Source organism: Prinia subflava, chromosome 9 (genome assembly GCF_021018805.1).
Source record: "Prinia subflava isolate CZ2003 ecotype Zambia chromosome 9, Cam_Psub_1.2, whole genome shotgun sequence".
In the NCBI taxonomy this organism is placed as follows: domain Eukaryota; kingdom Metazoa; phylum Chordata; class Aves; order Passeriformes; family Cisticolidae; genus Prinia; species Prinia subflava.
Genome location: NC_086255.1, coordinates 15771869 through 15790058, shown reverse-complemented (window position 1 = coordinate 15790058; position 18190 = coordinate 15771869). Strand labels below are relative to the sequence as shown.

Genomic DNA, 18190 nt, shown 5'->3' with positions numbered 1-18190 from the left:
CCGGCTCGGTGCGGGGTCCCGGCTCGGAGCGGGGTCTCGGCCCGGTGCGGGGTCCCGGCCCGGTGCGGGGTCCCGGCCCGGAGCGGGGTCTCGGCCCGGAGCGGGGTCTCGGCCCGGTGCGGGGTCTCGGCCCGGTGCGGGGTCCCGGCGCAGCGGCGGCTCGCCCGGCCCCGGCCCGCGCCGCTTCCGGGAGTTTGAATCCAGCGGCTCCGGGCCGTCACTTCCGGGCTCTCCGGAAGGTCCCCGCGGGGCGGTGGCGGCAGGGGCGGTGTCCCCTCGTGTCACCGCCCCCCGTGTCACCGCCCCTCTGTCACCGCCCCTCGTGTCACCGCCCCTCTGTCACCGCCCGGCCCTGCCGTGCCCCGCCAGGGCGGGTGTGAGCGGCGGTGCTCGGCCGGGGGTGGCGCTCGGCCGGCGGCGGGTGCGGGCGGTTGCAGCGCTGTGCCGGGCTGCTCGGGACGAGTCTGCAGGGCGCGCTCACTGCTCTCCCTTACGTGTCTCGTTCCTCCCTGAACACGCGTGGTTTCCTTCTCCAGAAATGCTTTCATCTACCCCAAATATAGTAATTTTAGAATTTACAAAGTAAGCTAGGATAGGTCTGGTGGCCATGTAAAAAGTAGGCTGAACTGCGCTCAGTTGTGACTCATTTTGCTGCATCTTTCTGCCTTCCCCTTTCCTCTCCTCTTGGGGACACGTGTGGCAGTGGCAGCGTGAACCTCTCGGGTTTTTGCATCCGCTCACAGCTGAGAAAGACTAACGCTGAGCACGGGGGAGCTCAGAGCTCTTGTGCTTGTCTAGTTCATGTTACCGGAGTGTTTGTGTTAGGATGAAACATTCATATGCCTCCAAACAATGCAGAGGATCTTGTAACTTTTAATTTCTTTGCACGCATATCCTTAATATTTTTAAATTTTTAGTTCTGGATACATATTTCAATAATTCCTCAAGAAATCTACTCTGTCCAGGCTGTGCCATGAGGAAGCTGCAGTGTCGTTCCAGAATACAACAGGAGGGGGAGGACTTACACTGTTTTTTGGGACCATCGCCAGTTTGTGACTAGGCTGCCACGGAGACAAACCAAAAGCATTTGCGAATAATGAAGTGCTAAAAATTACGTGCAAAAGAAAAAAAGTACAAGCCGTCGTGAAATTTCATACCTTGGTATACCGAGAGGCAGATGTGGTTTAGCTCGAGTTCTAGAGCCGTGCTTAATGTTCATGTTGCTTAATGCTTATTCTTGCCTTGGTTTCTGACGAGGGATTTTTCACGCAGTTTATGAATAAAAGCAGCAACAAGCAATCTGAGTTTTTGCAGCGTGCCTGTTCTGTTACAGGATTTCGCTAGCCAGAGCTCTTTCTGTGCAGCAAGACAGAACCTGGTGTCAATTTACAGGACTCTTTTTTTTCCAGAGCTTTGAGTAGCTAGACCGTCATAGATCCACCCATAGACCTCCTTTGCTGTAAACCAGTAATTCCCTGCCTCCTCTTCCTGCTAGCATTTCAGTCCAGAAGTTAAGAACTGTGAAACTGAAGATTTAATTCCTTCGGTAGTAGTCAACATTTAGGCAAGAAGGGAAACAATGCTCCGGGTGATTGTGGAATCTGCTACCAATATCCCTAAAACCAAGTTTGGGAAACCAGATCCTATCGTTTCTGTTATTTTTAAAGGTAAGCAAAACTGTCATAAATGTAGTCAGGGAAGAAGTTTTGTAAAACACATTGCCATTAGTAAGCATTTGAAAATCTGGGAAAATATGTTTTCCTGAAATTGCATCTGATATAATTTTAGGGAAGACTTTTTAATTAGAGACAGGAGTTACCTGAATGAAGTTTGAACTGGGTGGAGCGCATTGGTCTGTTCTGACCAGCTGTGCTTCTGTTTCAGGATCCACATTTTACAAGTGTTTCCAAAGGATTAGCCTGTTGCTTTAAAAACAAATCTAATTGTGTGAATTGTGTAAACTTTTAATTCTGATATTGAAGAAAGATCACCTTGTTTTTCATCTGGAAAATCATTCCTATCTTGATTACTTTGAACAGGCACTGCTCACTGTCACACACATACAATAAAAATGTGATTTATTGTTGTTACAAGTAGTACATTGAAAAACAGTGGTACTATTTCTGAAGGTGTTTGATTTTTAGTTTGGTTTGGGTATTTTGGGTTTTATTGTTGTTTTTACAGACAGAATTGCACATCAAAATTTTGCCTGTTGAGATTATTTAATTACAAGCTTACAAGGAAACTATTTTTCACTTTCATTGCTCATCAGTTATATATGGGAGACAGAGAATCAGAGAAGAACTGTGATAAAATTAGCATTTTATATGTAAAGCTAATTATGTTTTACAGTATACCTGTTGCCATCATTACCTCACTTGGCTAGACTAGAGGAACTCAATTTCTGGTATTGATTTATCTTTAAGGTGCCAAAACCTTTAAGCAATTTTGGATCATGTAATAAATCAAACCAAACTGACAAGCAGGCATCTTATCTCCTGGTGACCTGGTTTCCTAACTGTGCACTGAAATCCAAATGGTATTTTAAAGTGTGAAAAATCCTTGCAGGAGTTTGTCACCTTTAGAAACCAAAGCTGAAATCATGACAGCTGTAGGCTGGAAAAGGAGAAGGCACTGCACATGCAGAATCTGAACTTTCAAAGTAACAAGTTTTCAGATACATTTATTTCAGCATCAGAAGGATATGAAATCGTTCCATTTCCTTCAGTTTCCTTATTTTTTCAAAGTTTGTTTTGTTTTTAACCAACCTGTATATTAGAACAAGTGGCAGAGCCTGTCTCAGTAGCTTTTGGAACTTCATAATTCTTAAAATATGATTTTACTTGCCCTGCAGAAAATGAATATACTGTAATTTCTCTGGTTTGCTTCACATTCTGCTGCTTCTTAAGTATCCATTTTCTCTTTCCAGTTCCTTGTCTTTCTTTCCTGCCAGTTTTGCCTATGTTGCCTCTCTTCCTGCAGTTTAAGACTCCAGAGCTGGTTTATGCCTTCCCTTCTTTACATTTAAGTGTCTGTTTAATCCCTCCTTGTAGCCTTTTCTTCCTTCTGTGTGCTCTAATGCCATTCACTTTTACCTAGTAAATATAAGTTACAGATTTTTTTCTGTTTGTGTGTTGCTGGGTTTGTTTTTTAATCCTTCAGTTACCCAAACACAGGAATTGGATAACAGACATTAAAGGAATGAATTTATATTTACCCTTTATATACTATAATTGGGATTTTTAATGTTCCCAAACATGCTTAACCAATGTCAGCTTCATAATTGTGACAGGCTTTTAGTAAGATATTTAATTTCTTACTATCCTGCCACTTCTATTCATGGGATTTTACTACATACCAACAGTCAGATATTTTGCTTCCTGTCCAGGATGATTCAAATGGGACAGAAAATACCAGGCTTTTACCAGCTGTTAAGCAGCTCTGATTTAATTTGTCAGTGGAGTGCCTGGTTACCAAGTGCAAGGGCACAGAGTCATATCTGAAATATGTTTGACTTCTAGCTGTTTATGTTTATAGATATTTTTTAATATACACTGCTGGTTCCCCCTTCACCCTGTTAATGTGTAGAGAGAGGAAACCAGTCTTATTTTAGGAAGATTATGTCAAAGGGCATTAATCTTTAGCTTTAGTCACTGCCCAGCATAAATCCTGGGGGGACATAAAAAACACATTTGGGAGTGCATGTTCTAGGCTGGGAAAAATTCAAGCATTTGCAGGACTATGGCCATGGCCCTGCAGCACATTTTCATATTCTTGTTTGACTCTGAAATATTCTTGGTGAAGTCTTGGTGAACAGCACTCATTTGACAGAAAATTGCTGTGGAAGTTGGCATTTAATTAGAACAGTATTTTGCTCAAATTTTAATTTACAGGGCCTTTGCTGATGTCAGGTTCAGTAAATTTAACCCTTCTATGGGAACACAGTCTTTCAGTCTCGACCTTTACAGCCATGCTGTGAAGAAAAAGCTCATGATACTGCAACTGTTAGTATGAAAGGGACTGCAAATGTTTTATATTTTAAGACATGTAAATTAATATGGTTTTGTCTATTAATAGAATAGATTTCATCCAATTTGTTTAACTGAGCTGGTCACAGACTAGGCAGTTAATGTAATTGTTACAGTGATAGATATTAGCTGCATGTTAGGTGGAAATAGGCAGCTGTTTCTGCTCTTTCTGTTCTGATACAGCAGGAGTTTTGTGCAAGCATTGCCCATTTTTTTTTTCTTACACATTTATGTCCAGTCCAATGGGATGGAGCTTCTGTTTACTTTAAGAACAGCTCACAGTTCAAAGAGAACTACACCCTGAGAGTAAACGAATATCGCTATCTGGAACTGGGTGCTGTTCGTGCAGAATTCTGAATTTATCACTCACAGTCAGACAATTCATTGGTCAAATTAATGTAAAAAACTATTGCCATTTGCTAAACTGACACTACGTGATAATGATTAAATCAGTGTCATTTTTTTGGTTTGTTAGATTCTTGTCTCAGTGTGTAAAAATTGATTCAATTGCAGTCAATGCTAGGATATTAGTTCTTTGATCATTTGTTTTGGCTGCCTCATTCCACTTTATGCAGTAAAAACTGAGGTGAAATGGCATTTAATTTGAATGATCCGACTTGATTCCATTTGTATTTAATCAAAGAGCTTTTCAGCAGGCCTGCAGTAGTTCAAAGCTATTTTAGTTTATATTTCAGTGTGTGAAAAAAAATAGTTTTATTCACTAGATTTAATTATTCACTAGATATAAATTTTCTGATTTGCAGAGAGATAAATTATCTAAATTTAATTTACAGGGTTTTGGAGGTCTGCCCATTTGATCCTGCAGTTGCTGCCACCATGCAGTCTTAATTCTCCTTTGACAAAATTTTATGGGCTACTTAGTTAACTGAAATGCGATTCTTTCTTCAATCTTAGACTTAGGACTGTTGTAAAAGATAATGTTTGCTTCCCCAGCTATTCCCCAGCTGCTCATGTTGATTAAAATACTACTTATAATAGAAAAAAAGAGACGGAAACATTAAATATTTTGCTATACTGTAATCTTTTTAATGACGGAACAGTTATTATTTAAACAGCTCATCCTAATTTTTTTGGACACTGAGCCATTCAGTTCTTAGTACAGTCATTTCCACCTGAGAATATTAGCTAGCATGTAAAAATATAAGTTAATATAATGCCTCCATCAAGATAAAGCAAATAGTAATTTCTCCTACAGTACCACAGTTACTGTAGTTAGTTTTTAAAGAAATGAGAATAGTGTTCTACCTGTATCCACTGTAATTTCTTACTCCATGAGAGGGCCACACTGAAACTGGTGAGTGGCCCTATTGCACAGTTTGTCCTGATGTGGTTTAGTGTTGGTTGCTATGGCTGCAATCATTACCAGCACAGGAAAACAGCCTGAGGACCTGAAACTTTTGAGAGCTCCTGGAATAACTGAGCAATCCACCTCACCCTGCTTGGCAACGGGGATTTTTGATTGGAAGAAAAAGAGCTTTGCCAAGAGCTTAAAAACAAATACCACCACCACCCAGTGCATTAAAATACTGATAAAAGTATAATGAAAAGGAAGTCAGCAATGAGATGAGAATATATGCAAAATATTTCCTTGAGGAATGTGAATGTCGCACTCTGACTGACTAAAATTACAAGTAAAACCCAATGTAAGCTGTGCTTCTCAATGTTTTTTTCACCCAACTTGCACACAGATGCATAACAGAAAAAGGGTTTTTTTCTCAATATAATCTAGAATATGCATATTAGTGGAAACATAAATCTTGCTTTTGTGAAAATGGATAATTCAGAGTGGAAAAATTGGCTCAAAGTCAAGAATTGTTCCGACTGTTGTTTAAGCCAGGACTCACTTTAGAGAGTTACATTTTAGCTTAGGCGGGGATCATAGAGATCATTATTTTATCCATTAATTCCATCAGAATCAGGTCTGTAATTTACTATCCTTTTTTACAGAAAGCTGTAACTGTTCCTTTTTTTCACTGGCAGTGAAAACATCTTTTCATCTCCCACCTTCCAGAGGGACTTAGAGCATCAGTTGCCCAACCCCAGATATTCTGGGATACCCAGTTTTGAAAATGCTTTGTTTCCTATTAGATAGCATAAAGTTGAATTTCTCTCACTAGCTTGTTAATTAGTGCTTTGTTCTGCAAAATATCAGGCCACAGTATGGTATGTTATGAAAGCACTTTCCTTTGTCCTACAACATGAGTCAATATCCTGTATGAATTGTAGACAATTCCTGTTACATAAATGGGAGTCAGTTCTTGTAGTTTGCAGCATGGGCTGACTTTTTCAGTGTATCCCACTCTCATCCAATCAAAAGAGCCACCACAGTCAGCAGCCTGACTAGTGGCTGTATGAATTTCCCCATTTGGCATATCTTTACTCCTGCTTCCCAGGCCTTTGCAACATTTTCCAGGCTAAGTACAGTCATAACTTCAAATAACAAAAATGCAGTTATCTTTACTGCTGTCCTTAAAGATGTGGAATGTGTCTGAAGCTTGGACTTCTTGTGGTGGCTGAGCGTTTTGGAGACCAGCAGCTGCTTTACACCCTGTACTTAAATATGCTCGTTTGTTATCACTAATATATGCAATCTCTGTTTAAAGAGCTGTGTGTTTTGCTCTTTTGTGCTTCTGAGTATCAAAAGACTCATCCTCCACTGGAGCTATATACATATATTGTAATTGAACAGGAAAAATTATGCCAAGGTATGTATAATTCGCACCACACCCCACATTCTCATGATTTGTAGCTTGCCTAAATGCAAATTTGACCATGAAGTATGGGAAATCTGCAGGTTTTGTAATTTTTAGGCCACAGTAAGTTCAGTGAAGTCATATCTGCATAACCTCTGGAAACCATTTTTTCAGGAAGGATTGCATTTCCTCTTACATGCATATGTATTTCTTCTAATATTTGCTCATTTAAACCAGACAATGCTGACACTGTAAGCATATCTTCTTGAGATTTTTCTTCCATGTGATTTTAGTCCAGAGCTAAACATTTAAAAATATTTTGTAACTCAAATATAGTAATATGTAACATATTTTCTTTACTACTTTCAAAAGTAGTACTTTACTGCTATCACTTAAAGATTACTGCTTGGTTTGATGTCTCCGAGTCTTTTAGTCTGGTTTTTTTCATCATTATTGAAGGTGAAGCTAAGGGTCATAAAAGGTTGCAAAACCTAAATATTTATTTTGGTTTTTGGAAATACATCTAGGTATGCTTAAACAAAACAATAAAAAGCCTGAACTACTAAAATTGCCCAGAGGACTTCTTGATTGTAAAATGTGCAACTTCTGGAAGAGGTAAAAAAGAATTGGAACATTTGGTTTAAAGTTCAAGCCTTCTTTAGAAAAGTGAAAGGAAAAAATACAATATTTTTGTAGTGCTTTAGCAAAAACAAATAATCATGCTTTGTTTGTGTTTGCAGATGAAAAAAAGAAAACAAAGAAAATTGAAAATGAACTCAATCCTGTTTGGAATGAGGTAATTTTTTAAAAAAATAAATCCTTGGTTGTTTTAAGACAATGCTTGTAAGGTCATTAAGGCAGTTTCAAGAGCTGAGCATGTTGTTGGAAGGAGGATCTAGTGCTATGTGTTCTTTCAAGGTGTTGGTAAATGCAGGGGAATGGATTCGTCTTGCACCATATATTACAATTCATTAGTAATGTGTTAATGAAAAATTAGATGGATAACTGCTGAGTTTCTGGCCTGGTTTTGTTCCCACTTTCTTTCAATCAAAATGCTACTCAGCCATTGTTTAGCCATGTGTATGGGAACATAATGGGATAATTTATTACATACCAGGAAAAACCATACAGAATTAAAAGGAATTATGTACTGAAAGTCCTCATGGTTTATTTGTAGGCCTTGTCTTATGTTGCATCTTCGGTAATATTTTTCTTGGGAAAAATGTTTTCGTGGCAGAATTTTTCCACAATGATAAATGAATGTTAAAGATTTTTCTTACATTTTGTAATTATAATTATAAAGAAAGAAAACACACAACTATTTGTTTAAGTTCAATAGCAACTGAGTTCCACCAATATCGGAGGGATTAATATCAGATATTATGAATGACAAGACAATATGTATGTTAGTGTGAGGAAGTGGAACTGCAGAAGAAATGATGGGGCACTGTTAAACAATTCAATTGTGCTATTGTTGCTAGTAATTAGCAAATCAAATACATGGTATGAGCATTTGTTACTTTACTTTTGCAAATGTAAGCTGGACTTGGTCTCTCACTGAATGCAAAATTTATTTCAGAATAACTTTGCATATGCTATTCTGTTGTCAATTTTTACATAATTTGTCATTATAATTTGGATTTGGTCCATCTTTTTTTTTTTGTTCAGATTGTTGAGTTTGACTTGAAAGGAATTGCTCTGGATAATTCATCTTCCCTAACAATTATTGTGAAGGATTTTGAAACAATTGGACAAAACAAGTATGTTCCTTCTTTCCCTCTCCCTAGTCACTCCCACCTCAGTATTAAACACAACTTTCCATAGAGAAGTATGGGGGGAAATGGAACTGATAGCTGCTGTATGCTGTGCTCTCTTTTCTGTCAATGCCAAGTACTGTTCTCTTTGCTATTCTGAAAGGAAGTGTCATCTATTCTTTTTTTTTTTTTTTTCTCATGGCAGATTTCATGTGTGTTAGGCAAACATTCATGTTTACTCATAGTAGCCCAATTCCATTGTTAGCTTTTCTTTAATACTCTCTGCCTCCTCCCAACATGGGGATTCTGGTTTTTACAATACTCTAACTGCTGTCATAAAATCACTGTGAATCAAGCCAGTGCCCTCAGGTCTCTCATTCTTGAGATTCCTGCAGGTCAGTTAGGCAAGAATATATTGCATGCTTCTGACTTTAGGGAGATCTCAAAACTTGAGATAGGAAAGCTTATCAGGAATTAGACTTTTGTAATGGACTTTATAATGCATCAGAAAATAAAGGAAATCGATTATCTGAAGCACCTAAAATGTTTCACTTTGTACATGGATTCAAAGTTAAGCAGTCACGTGGTTGGTTTTCTTCAAATTGTATTGGTAAATATCATCCAGACTCATATTTGTTACTCTTAACCCCCAGCTTGTGCAAATGCCTGTTTGCTTTGCTTGGTTCATGCACAGAAAGTTGTTCATACCAAAGCCAGAGTAACACCTTCCAAGTAATGCTCTTTGAAAACAGATCCTCAGTAACATCCTCATATTTGCAATGTGTGATGTGTTTGGAAAGCATATTGGCAGGGAAACAGGATAAGGGAGTGAGAAGTGAGAAACACATGAGCAGGCATCCTGATTGTAACATGGTAATAGGAAATAGCATCTTGTAGTTCTCTTACAGACACAAAGCACTGTAACAACAGAAGAGATTTGATATTTATGAACATTCACATTTGGATGAAAGAGCACATGAAAGGAGGGAATGTGGAATGTGTTTCTCACCTACCAATTACATGTATGCATAACCTGTATTTCTGTAGAGTTACTGATTCTATTTACTGACTTAGATTTAGGACTACCATATCATAGATTTGCCACTTTTTCACAGTATCCTCTTTTAATACTTAAGACAAAGTCTGTAGTTAGATTCATGTCTGATGTGGTGCAGCATTTCAAAACAGCACTCAATGGAAGAGTGTGCAAATAACACTCCCATGGTTTGTCTGCATGCTAGTTCAGGATTGGAAAGGTGGAGCACAGTGCCTATCTAAGGTCCTTACTACTGAGACCTATTCCAATGGCAGTTTAAGAAACCCAATGTTTGCTTTTGACATTCACAAGTAGACCCATTAACTTGGGAGGTGTATTGGGTGTCTAAGCTAAGTGGGATTTGAGTTAAAATCAGCAATCGTCACTTTAGAGATTCGTGTTTTTACAGATTTTATTTTAAAATCTAGATTGATTTTGGATTTAGTTTTTGAGTGTAAAGAGTATGTCTAGGTGCCTCTGTTGGCTGAGAACAAGCAATGAAAAGAACCTACTCCATGCCTTTGGCTTTATTTTCTTTCTTCTGGAGGAAAACAAGCAGTGGGGATGGCTGTTGTTACATTCAAGGCAGTGACAGCCTTCTCTGAAATGCTCTGCTCCTGCCTGTCTGTAGGGCAGAAGCAGAGCACTGTGTTTCAGAGCCCAGCCTCCCTGTCTGGCTGCTCACTCCCAAAGCTCCTGGCCAGTGCACACCCAGCTCTTCCATGCACTCTCAGTCCTGACTAGTTCCAGACACCTGGTCTGGTGCTGTGCCCAAGAGATGACTGCAGAGCCTGTACTACCTCTGGAGCAACAGAGCACAAGTTTGCAGGACGTGATTTGTTCCAGCTCCTAAAAGCTGATAGAACTGTTCATCCAGTCTGTTTTTAAACATGCAGGGGAAGGAGTACAGTGGATGTTATTCTGCTTTTACACTGTGCCAAGGCACTGAACTCATTGCTTTGGCATGCTTCTGTAAATAAAGCCTGGAAGGACATTTGGATATTTTTCCATTTCTTTGTTTTCCTGGAGAGAAAATTTACTGCTTCATTTACAGGATCACTAAACTTTTGCAGATAGGTTAATGAGTGCTCTTCATGGTGAAAAGTCACAATAATTGGAAAAGATAAATAAAGCAAACCACTGTATACAGACAAAACATCATAGGACTAAACCAGAGGACTCAGATGATTCATGCTTAGTTAGATTTTCCAGCATAAAGAAGTTTGAAAAGAAAACACATCTGTTTTCTATTACATCTAATACTGTTAGTAGAAAGATCTCAAATTCTCAGAACACAAATCTTTATGCAGTTAAAAAAATCTCAAAAACACCACTGTAATGTCATTTTTCCCTATGAAGTTAAGAGAATGAACTGGGATTATGTGTTTCCCCGTGTCCTTTGTGTAGTTAGTAACCCAGTGAGACAGGAAAAACAGACTGGGCACACCCTTTGCTCTAACAAAAAAATGCAGCTACAAATGAGCAGTGCAGCAAATTATTTAATCATTACTAAGGATTTTTCATGGTTAAATAATTTCCAGATTGTTTAGATCCTCCTACAGCTGTACCCTTTTGTGTGGATTCTTTTCCACATCAGTGTGGCTGTACATAGTTGGAGGCTTCCCTTGCATCCACTGTATGCAAGATCTAGAGTGTTTAAAATTTAGTTTTGGGCTTTTCTTCCTTGTTCAGAACATGTTTTGTTTCTTTTTTAAAGTATGTCCTTTCAAAGAGTATTATCAAATAAACAGAGATAAAATAGAGATTTTGCTTAATAAAAATAGCTAAACATAGCAGGAATAAGAGAAGTTGGGTGTTGGGTCTTGTAGCATATTCTGTAATGAAATATACACACTGAGAAAGAAAGGTTGAGTATAGTAATTATAACTGCAGTGGGGAATCAAGTTTGCTGATGAGAATCATAAATATAAACCTCTGCCAAAATAAATCCTTAAAAATAGATGAAATTAATTTAAATGCTTAACTCTTGAGTAATTTAAACCCTTGGGGCTTCCAGTAGAAGTAGCATGTAAGCAGCTAGAGGACATGATGGGTTAAAGAATTCAGTACAGATTGCTACCTTTGAAGCAAGAGGAATAATAAAATGGTTGGTACTGTGAGTTGGCACTTCCTGATCCAGACATGGGTGTGAAGTTTCACTTCACTTGGTTATTTAGGCAGCTAACAGGAAGTGCTAACCACAGCACTAACGGATTAATTAACTTTGGCACAAGTGCAGCTCCGTGTTTAATAGCTGGTCATCACTAGTTCATTTATTTTCATGCTTATAAACTAGGTATTTTCCTTTGATCACTGTGGGAAAACTGTCATAGGCCTGGTAAGGTTCAAAATCAGCTTCTGAATAGAGACTTTGCATTTATTTTTGGTGTCATCTGCAGTGGTAGAACAGAATCTTTAAACTGCTTGTGGCAGGACAAGGTTTTTGCTTTAGTCCAGCAAAACTTGAAAAGTTTAAGAGACCAGACTGAGTGAGCATTATACCTGTAGAAGTCTTAGGGATGGCTAAAGTAGTACTTAAACATTTAAGAAACAATACTCATTTGCTTTGGTCTTCTACTAAAACAGCTGATGAACAGAAGGTCAGAGGATGCATTAAGCTATTCCAGTAGCAGAAACTGCCCCACTTGATTGTGTCAAGAGACTAGTGGGGTCTGGAGTTAAATGGGCAAGTGTTGATATGCTCAGGCAAGAGGAAGAAAGCTGAAATAGGTCCAGCAGAGAACAGTGTCCTTTGATGATGAACAGGTGGTAGAAACTCTTTTCAGCTGTGCTGGAAGAAAAGGATTCCTTGTCATCTTGTAAGTGATGACTTCAGATGGAGATCACATACAATCCTGCGTGAAGGTAAAGAGTCTTCAAAGTTCAGAGGAACTCAGCAACTTCACAGTAGCCGTGTGGAGAACGGGGCTCTAGTTACCTGTCAGAGGGAAGTACAGGAGCAGACCTTGCAGCAAAGCACTAAACATCAATGAACTGGTGATGGACGTGATCTCACAGCAGCTCCTGAGATCTGTCTTGGCTGACTTTGCCCAATGATTAAAAACCTGAGAGAAGCATGTCAGGCTTTCTCTTAGACTTGTACACAAGTGACAAAGAGGAGACCTAAGGATTACTTTGAGGCATTCCTTGTTACTTTGGAATGTATTACTTCAGTCACTGAGTAGCTGTATGATCAAAACCAGACTGGACATAGTCATGGGTAACCTGTTCTAGCTGACTAAGCTTGAGCGGAGGCATTGGGCTAGATGGGCTGAGATGATCCTTCCAACCTCCTCAGTTCTGTGGTTCTGGTAAGAGAGGGGTGAAACACCCCAAATCCAGTGAACAGTTTGATTTTGGGAAAGACAGAATAGTGCCCAAAGCTTAGAATTTGGCTTAAGTCTAGAAGTGGACTAAGATTGTTTATAGACTGAATATTAAATTTCTCAGTCTTGTTAGAGTGGAAAAGGTGTGGAGACTGTTGTTGTCCAACCTGCTAAAGGAGGAGGAAATAAAGGCATATAGATATAGAGGCTATATATAGAGGCAGCTGGTTGCAAGAAGAAGTTTATGTCAGTGATTTTCTTTTCAGTCTGCTGAAGGTGATCACTGTTTTAAAAATGGTTACTGTGCATTCAAATGTGTGCAGTTATCATTTGTACAGGGCAGATGAGGATGTAAAAGTGGAAATGTACAGTGGAAAATTTCAAAAGCACTACAGGTGAACAGCAATTCTTGAGTTAATGTCACCAGATAGGAGGGTGTGGTTGCTGAAACATTCATCCTGATGATTTGAGATTACTTTGGGTGACTTCTGAATTGCTGATGTTTTTGAAGTTAAGTCACTCCAGCTCATATCAAATCAAAAGGTCAAGTCTACATAAATTTTCTACAAATGTGCATAGGAAAATATTTTCATCCTCTAGAATCAGATTTGGCCTGGCTGCTTGTGGGTTGACTTGTTGGGTTTTTGCCTTCTATAGCACCTCAAAATATGTAAGTTTCTGCAGCTAAACAGAAGTTGTGATGTGTAATATCTGGAAGATATATTTGCAGGAAATTGATGTTTTATACTTATGTATCCTAATGTACTTTGCAAAAAATTAATTTATGTTCTCATGATACAGTACACAAGAGTAGCTCTAATAGTGCTCTTGCTGCATGATGGAAAATACCCTTGCATCCTTAGCTGCCCCATGAAAAAGCTCTGTAACTTCAGGGGACCTCAGTTAGGTTCTCTGTGTACAGATTTTTTTCCGCTTTGACAGCAAAGCTGGTATTTTATTTGTAACACATAGTCTTTGAAATATTTACAGGGTAAAATGATCTTGGTGTTTTTTTCATTGAAAAAAATCTCAGTCATTCCAGTAATCCACTTCAGTATGGGAGTAAACTGCTACTACATACCATGGGAATGAAATGCAGTGCCAGGTATCATGAGACCAGTACCACACCAAGAAATGTTGCCTAAACTAAAAGTAGTCTCTCTGCTTAAAAGTACCTGCAATTTTCATCTTTCTGGGGGAGGGTGGGAGTGACAGATGCAGTCCCAAAGTAGCCAGAAGTAGCTCAGAGGAGTCTACCATGTCAGATCCCTTTGAAACCTCCCTTTGGTATATTGCCCTAGAACCTTTAGAAATATTCTGAGAATTTAGAAGCAAGAAGATGAAGCTGTTCCAAAATTCAGAGTATGGGCAAGCAAATTAATTTTGCAGTTCTCTAGTAAGCACGTTGATTACATTTCTTCTGTTTCACTGTTTTCATTACAAAGATGTGGATGTGTCTGTTTTTGTGTCTCTTTCTGTAGGTATAACAACAGCTGTTATACCTAGTTTATATTCACTACTTCTCACCTGACAGTTTGTAAATGTGTGTAGGGCAAGAAATTTTTATATTCTTTAGTTTACTAATGAGAATTCAGTGGTGGAAATAGGTGACGTGGCCATTAAAAGTTATACGAAACTTTTCAAAATTATTTTATTTTCAAAAAATACAAGAAAAATAATTTCATTTTTTAACCTCTTTTAGGTTAAAGCTGTGGCTGCCATAAAGAGCACCAACACATTTGAGTGTAATGAAACAGAAAGTAAAAACTAGCAGTAAACAATCATTACATGATATTTGCAATAGTCTTTTGTTGTGCTTTGAGTTTTCAAGTCATGGCTGGATTTACTTGGTAGACTAACAGATGCTAACAAAAGAAAAATGGGAACCTCTGTTTGATATGTAGCTGCATTCTAATAATGATTTTTATTTCATTTCAGATTAATTGGCAGTGCATCCGTAGCACTTAAAGATCTTGTAGGTAACCAAAGCAGATCTTTTCCCTTCAAACTCATACCTCTACTGAATGAAAGGGGACAAGAAACTGGGGTGAGTGACTTATGTTTTCTTATTTTACTGTATTCTTTATCAAAATGCTCCAGCAACAGGGCTAGTATCAATTTAATTTTTGGAAATTTCTAGCAAAAGTTCCAGACAGAGGAAATTTATAACCAGACATATATATGTATATGTCTATACAGTTTTGTTTTCTCTGTATGTATTATGTATTTTTGTATATGTGTTATAAATATTATTATTTTTAATTTTAATATACAGAGTGTGCAGGGAAATCAGCCTGATGTTGAGGAAGTGCATTTTCCAACTCCCATTGCTCCTTTTTTGCCCTGTGCTTTGTAACAGGTGCCTGTGTCAGAGCACTGATTCTGGAAAGCACATGGTCATGTCCATGTTCACTGCCAGCTCCCTTCAGAAAGTTACACAAGAACTTGCTTAACTTGATTTAGCACATGTTTAGATTTAAATGGTTATTAACTTAGTTATTAATTAAGTAGGTTTTGGAACCTGGGACCTTACTGTGTTTGTGCAGTGTAGCTGTTCAGGCACTTCATTCTGCATTCTAGTACACTTCAATAATGGGAGACTTGGAGCGTAATTTCAGTCTCTCATCAGCTGCAGTTTAATATCATGATTAGTTGGTCACAGGGTTGGGCTTTTTTTTTTTGCTGACTCCTCATGTTACTCTGGAAACTAGGAGTAATAATGGTTTGTTCAAAAATCCAAAACTACGTTCAAGCACAAAAAAGACAATTCCATAATTAGGATGGAAAATGACGTAGTGTTTTTCTTCCAGGATGGAGATATGAACAAGCAATCAAAAAAGCCAGATAGGAAATTTTACTTGCAGTTCAGACTTGTTAAGTTGTTGATGAGATAGTGTTATTTCTCTATTGTCTTTGTTTTTTTGTCTGCAAATTTAGGATGCCATGTCTGTCTGCCATGAATGTTGTGGAACTAAAATTAACATTTCTAGAACATCTTACATGCTTGTATTGTGACAGATTTTTCTAAATATAAACACAGCGACTCCATTTGTTAGATATTATTTTAGAACTTAGTCCATTAGCTGCAAGTTGTGTAATCTTTATTGTTTGTATGTATATATAGCTTAATAATGGTTTATTAATTTACTAGTAGCTAAAGCTGTATAAAACTGTTATGCCCATGAATAGGTAACTGTTCATGCACAGTGTTAGAACAACTTCTGCTTTAAATCAACTGTTGTGAATACTGTGGGCTACATAAAAAACTGTTTCTCTATAGGCAACAATTGATTTGGTAGTAGGGTATGAGCCACCAGCTGGACCTGCAAATCCAACTGATCCAGGAGGGACCAATGCACAGGAAGGTATTTCAACATTTTCTCAGAACTTTATTGTTAAAAACTCTAGGAGCTGTTTAAGGTAAGGCAAGAAAGTGATTCAGCAGTGCTGTTCACCAGAAGCAGGCATGTCAAGACTGCCAGATAGTTATTTTAAAGAAATTAAGGATGACTCAGAAGCTAAGAAAAAAACTGACATTTCCTGACATATAATAGATTTTAGCATAATTTTGTCTGTTTTTTCTAAATGGCTTTTGCTTAGGAAAGAATTAGGGGTTTGAATGTTCAAGGAAACAGCAATTATGTACTGCAGTTCTTGGGCTAACCAAAAAGCAGAGACATCCCACCTATTACTTTCAATGTCAGGGAACTTGGTGAAAAAATTTTCTTGCTTAATTAAACCTCTTTTCCCTTGTAAAACAATAAAATCTTGGAAGACACTGTTTTATATTAGATTAATATTCGACTAGGCAATGATGTACTATGATCGGGAGGGAATATTCTGTGGTCTCTCTGTACATCATACTAAGCAGGCTTTTACTGAGAGTATTTTTGAGGTCTGGTTTTCCAGACTCTTAGAAAAACTGTGAAATAACAAGCTTTTGCAGCTGATTGGAAAATAATAAGCCTAATATCAAGGCTGTGTTCATGCAGAAAGAAGGAAGTTTAATAAATTTTTTTGTGTTGAGGAGAAGTAAATCTGTTTGACCATTATTTGCTGATAGATAATAACATAAGAAGGAAAAAAATTGAAATCTGGAGTCTTCTGGAGGGAAATTTTGATTGCACTGGCTTCTGTCAAAGGTGTTCTTGGAGAGTGGAAGGATAAGTGATATAAACACAAAAGCTGTGTGTTAAATTACTGCACTTCAAAATAATTTTACAGAAATGTGGACTGGAAGGCTAAAAATGAAAATTCACTTTTATGAGATTATTTTGATAGCTTTTAATTTTTTTTAATTTTAATATACAGATAAAATAAAAGATGGCATTTTTTTAGTATTCAGCAACTAAATGAAAACTATTTCAGAGTGAATTATCAAACACACCTCAGTTAGTTATTGTAAATACTGATTTCCCCTGAAATGAAATCACTTTTCCTGAGATAGCTACAGCTCAATTTCAGAAATGAAAAATTAAGTGCTAGGGCATGCAATCAGTTAGCTGCATGGATCCATTCAGGCAAATGCATTTTGAGAGATGCTAGAGAGGTGGGTGGGTCTTCTGCTTATAAAATGCATGGTGTGTCAGTCTCTCTGGTTTTATACATCTCTCACAAGGACCATGAAGGACTTTGTTATACAAAGTGATCATCAGCCTGTAATTTATGAAGTTCGTATACATTCTGTTAATGCCAACCACCAGGGACACAGGTCATTCTTCCTCTAAATTTTACCATAGTCACTGTACTGTTAAGAAAAGCTGGAAACACAAGGGAGTGACCACTTTTGTGGTCTAGATATTTATGGATCCTATTGTGCAATACTGGAATCTCAGAGTATGATTCAGTATTATAGTCATGTGGTTGTAGAACTGTCTTCCACAGAAGTGTGCTGATTTCAGAACAGTCAAAGAGCCGTACTGAAAAACTTATTCCACACTTAAATGTTGTGGAGAAGGATTCAGTTTTATTTGAGATGGCAGGCCCTAAATGTATTCATGCATTCAAGATTCTGAACTAAAACCCAATGCTGTGCTATAGCCTAGTCTTGCTGATGGCAAACAGCAAGACTCATTCAACAGCAATGTTTATTCAGCTGGAATAAAATGAATCCCTTGTGGTGAATTGGGAACAGTTGGAGGATGGTTACAGCTGAACTTTCAATTGGTTGATTAAAAAAGTGTATGGGAATTGTATATGTATCTCTCCAGAAGAGAGACTGATCTAGAGTTAGTTTGGTTAGAATATAAACCTGTTCTTAAGCAGACTAAAATGACTAGCTCTCAAAAGGAGTTGGAAGAATGTAGTTGGCAAAAAAATTGTTGATGTGAGC

At 38.0% G+C, this 18190-nt stretch overlaps 1 protein-coding gene across 4 annotated transcripts in view; it reads left to right on the top strand.

Moving 5' to 3' along the window:
* The first annotated feature begins 1453 nt into the window (after positions 1–1453).
* MYOF (myoferlin) overlaps positions 1454–18190 on the top strand; it is a 61902-nt gene continuing 45165 nt past the window's right edge. For 3 of the 4 annotated variants that reach the window (XM_063405619.1, XM_063405621.1, XM_063405618.1), the window contains exons 1-5: positions 1454–1667; positions 7483–7538; positions 8411–8502; positions 14797–14905; positions 16139–16223. In XM_063405619.1, coding sequence (XP_063261689.1) covers positions 1580–1667; positions 7483–7538; positions 8411–8502; positions 14797–14905; positions 16139–16223 — 430 coding nt within the window. In that variant the 5' untranslated portion in view covers positions 1454–1579. The remainder of the gene's footprint in view (positions 1668–7482; positions 7539–8410; positions 8503–14796; positions 14906–16138; positions 16224–18190) is intronic. The other variant, XM_063405622.1, reaches the window with a different exon arrangement.